This window comes from Emiliania huxleyi (assembly GCF_000372725.1).
Source record: "Emiliania huxleyi CCMP1516 chromosome Unknown EMIHUscaffold_1369, whole genome shotgun sequence".
Taxonomy (NCBI): Eukaryota; Haptophyta; order Isochrysidales; family Noelaerhabdaceae; genus Emiliania; species Emiliania huxleyi.
This window is the reverse complement of record NW_005201224.1, coordinates 131-2,825: the sequence shown is the minus strand read 5'-3', so window position 1 is coordinate 2,825 and position 2,695 is coordinate 131. Positions and strand designations below refer to the sequence as shown.

At 66.2% G+C, this 2,695-nt stretch overlaps 1 protein-coding gene across 1 annotated transcript; it reads right to left on the bottom strand.

The window, feature by feature from the left end:
* Positions 1-746: 746 nt before the first annotated feature.
* EMIHUDRAFT_122602 (hypothetical protein) lies at positions 747-2,378 on the bottom strand (the record flags this gene model as incomplete). The annotated part of the gene is made up of 1 exon (XM_005788271.1): positions 747-2,378. One exon carries the CDS (start codon positions 2,376-2,378, stop codon positions 747-749), a length of 1,632 nt encoding a protein of 543 aa, XP_005788328.1.
* Positions 2,379-2,695: the final 317 nt, after the last annotated feature.

Here is a 2,695-nt window from a genome sequence, read left to right as displayed (position 1 = left end):
GAGCCGGAGGCGGCGGTGGACGTGGATTGGCCAAAGCCGTAGGAGAAGAGGTTCGACATGTTTTGTTTGGAGGGCGGACCGAGGGGCGGTATCGAAGGAAGACGAATTGGTCTAGAGGCGCCGCGCAGGAAAACAAATTGGTGATTTGGCTTCGTTCGCTACGAAGCTGCCCCCAGCAGGCGTCTTGACGGGTATCAAAATTTGAACAAAGAGGCCAACGGACCCGAGAACAAATTTTCGCCCGAAGTGGAGGAAGGGCTAGCTCCACGGGCTCCAGCGACGGGCAGTCTCCTGTCACTTGACGTTTAATTTTTTTGCCGGGTCGCTGCCAAATCCCGCACTGCGCCAGCTCTGCGTATGCTCAGAGCGAGTTCGCGCGCTAGGCTCAGAGCGAGTTCGCGCTGCGCTAGGCTCAGCCGCGCGCGCGGGCCGCCGAGGCGGCGTGGAGGACCACGAACGACCCTCGCAACAAATTATAGGGATGGCTCCACGGGCACAGTCTCCTGTCAGCACTCACCTTTGGGGGGGGCAGCATTGCCTTTGCGGTTTTCTTTCTTTTTCTAGTGACACACACACACAGTGCAACACACCCTCGCCAGCGATGTTGCGTCTCGCGTCCCATGTGCGCCGAGTCCACCTCCGGGGCAACCGTGAACCGCAGCGGCGCTGCTCTGGTCCGCGCACACCGCCGCGCAGACCGTTCTGGGCGCGGCCCTCTCGCGCCCGCCCGTGGCCGGCGCAAAGCCTCATCGGGGCAGCGCCCTTGCCTGCGCCAGCAGCGCCCGCGCGTTCGCCGCGAGGCGCTTCTTGTACAGGGACCTGTAGGCGGGCTTGCCGGGCTGCCACAGCCTCCACCTCTGGTACTGGTGGGGCGTGCGACGCGATGTCGAGGCGGGCTCCTCAGTCTGAGTGGCAGCGTCTTGGCTCGGCGGCGGATACGTCTGCGTGCGAGCATCGCGCCGTGCGCCGCCATTGGCAATGCCGTTGGCGTCTTGCACCAGAAAGGAGCCGTACTGGTGGTCCACCAGCTGGTCCAGCGAGCCGCCCCCTGGCTCCGAGTCGCCCCCCGCCTCCTTGGAAACGGGTGACGGGTAGCTCCCGACGCGCGGAGGAAACAGGGAGGGAGCCGCCGGCGCCGGGATCGAGCTGTCCGGAAGGCGCCCGTCGGGGATCGAGGCGCGCACGTCGCGCTTGAGCAGGGAGGCGCCCGTGTCCGCGGGCATGCAGGCGGTGTCGGCAGGGGAGGGGTGGATTTCCCCGGCAAAGGCGGTGGGCGATGCGCGCGCGTGCGGCCGCAGAGCCAGGCCCGGTCCGCTGCGATGCTCGATTTCGTGCGTGACGAGCGTGTCCGCCTGGCTCGGCTGAATGCCTCCACGCAACGCGATCGCACTCCCGCCAAAGCCGCCGCCGCGTCCTCCTCCAAGTGGTAACGAGAAGCCCATGCTCGCGTCGTGACCGTCGGGGTATTGGGGCTCGTCAAAGAGCAGGTGCTGGCTCGCGCGACGTGCGGGGACCACCGCCTCGCCTTCACCGTGAAGGTCGACGTCAAACAGGCGGGCCGCGAAGCTTGAGGAGGCTGCGCTGTGGTCGGGGCGGGCGGCGCGCTCCCAGCTGCTGGTGTGGCTGCTGGCGCGCTGTTGCCTCATGGGATCGTCCTCCGCTGCCGAGATCAGGGGGTTCGCCGGTGCCGGCGGGAAGTCGAAGCTCATGTGCCCTTGCTCGCGAAAGAGTTCAGACCCGCGCCGCGCGCCGCCAACAGTCTTGATGCCACCCCCGGTGAAGGGCGAAAGGGCAGACCCAAAGTGCAGGCCCGAGTCCTCGGTCTCCGCCGCGTCTGGCCAGCCCCGGGGGTGAAGCGGGGTGCGCAGGTGCGGCAGGGAGCCGGCCTCTGGGGACCGCGAGAAGAGAAGCTCGGATGTGGACGGGTGCTCCTGAAAGGGCTCGTCGAAACGCAGCGGCGGTGGCGAGCGCGGGTTGAGGAGCTCGGACGCGGCGGGGTGCTCTTCGAAGGGCTCGTCGAAGCGCAGTGGCGGCGGCGAGCGCGGCTTGGAGGGAGAGGCGTAGCCAAGCTGCTGCGGCGCACCAGGCCCGCCCGCAGACGCGCTCGACAGCGCGTGGTGGTGCCTCGGGAGGGAGGAGGGGTGTGTGGAGCCGGATCGCTCCTCAGATCGTGGGCACGCCGCGCTCAGCGTCTCGGAGGAGAGGGCAACGAGGTCGAGTGAGCCGCCGCCGCCTCGGCTGCCGCTGGCAGGGACACCCGATCGCGCAGAGACCGGCCGCTGGCCGGCGCCGCTCAGCCGGTACGGAGCGCCTGCGCGCGGCTGGTTCGGCATCTTGTGCTTGGTCGAGCCCTTGCTCCAGTTGAAGGTTGCCGGCATATTTTGCGAGAGAACGGCGTCTCTTTGTTGTATCGCGAGGTCTTCAGGTGGGCGCGTTTATTTTTGCTTGGCCGGGTATCATGCTGAAATTCTGCAAAAACCCTGGCCGGCCCCTGCGGTGCCCCTACCTACCTACCTACCTACCTACCCTACCTATGGGAAACTAAAAAAGAAATCATGGGAGGGGTGAAGGTGTGGTACTATACCAACTAGAGTGATGGTTGGTGGTACTCTCCTGCATCCACAGTCCTTCTTGTGACATGGGAGGCCACTCTCAAGCCCTACAAGCATCAGATCACCCATTTGGGGAGGGTTGA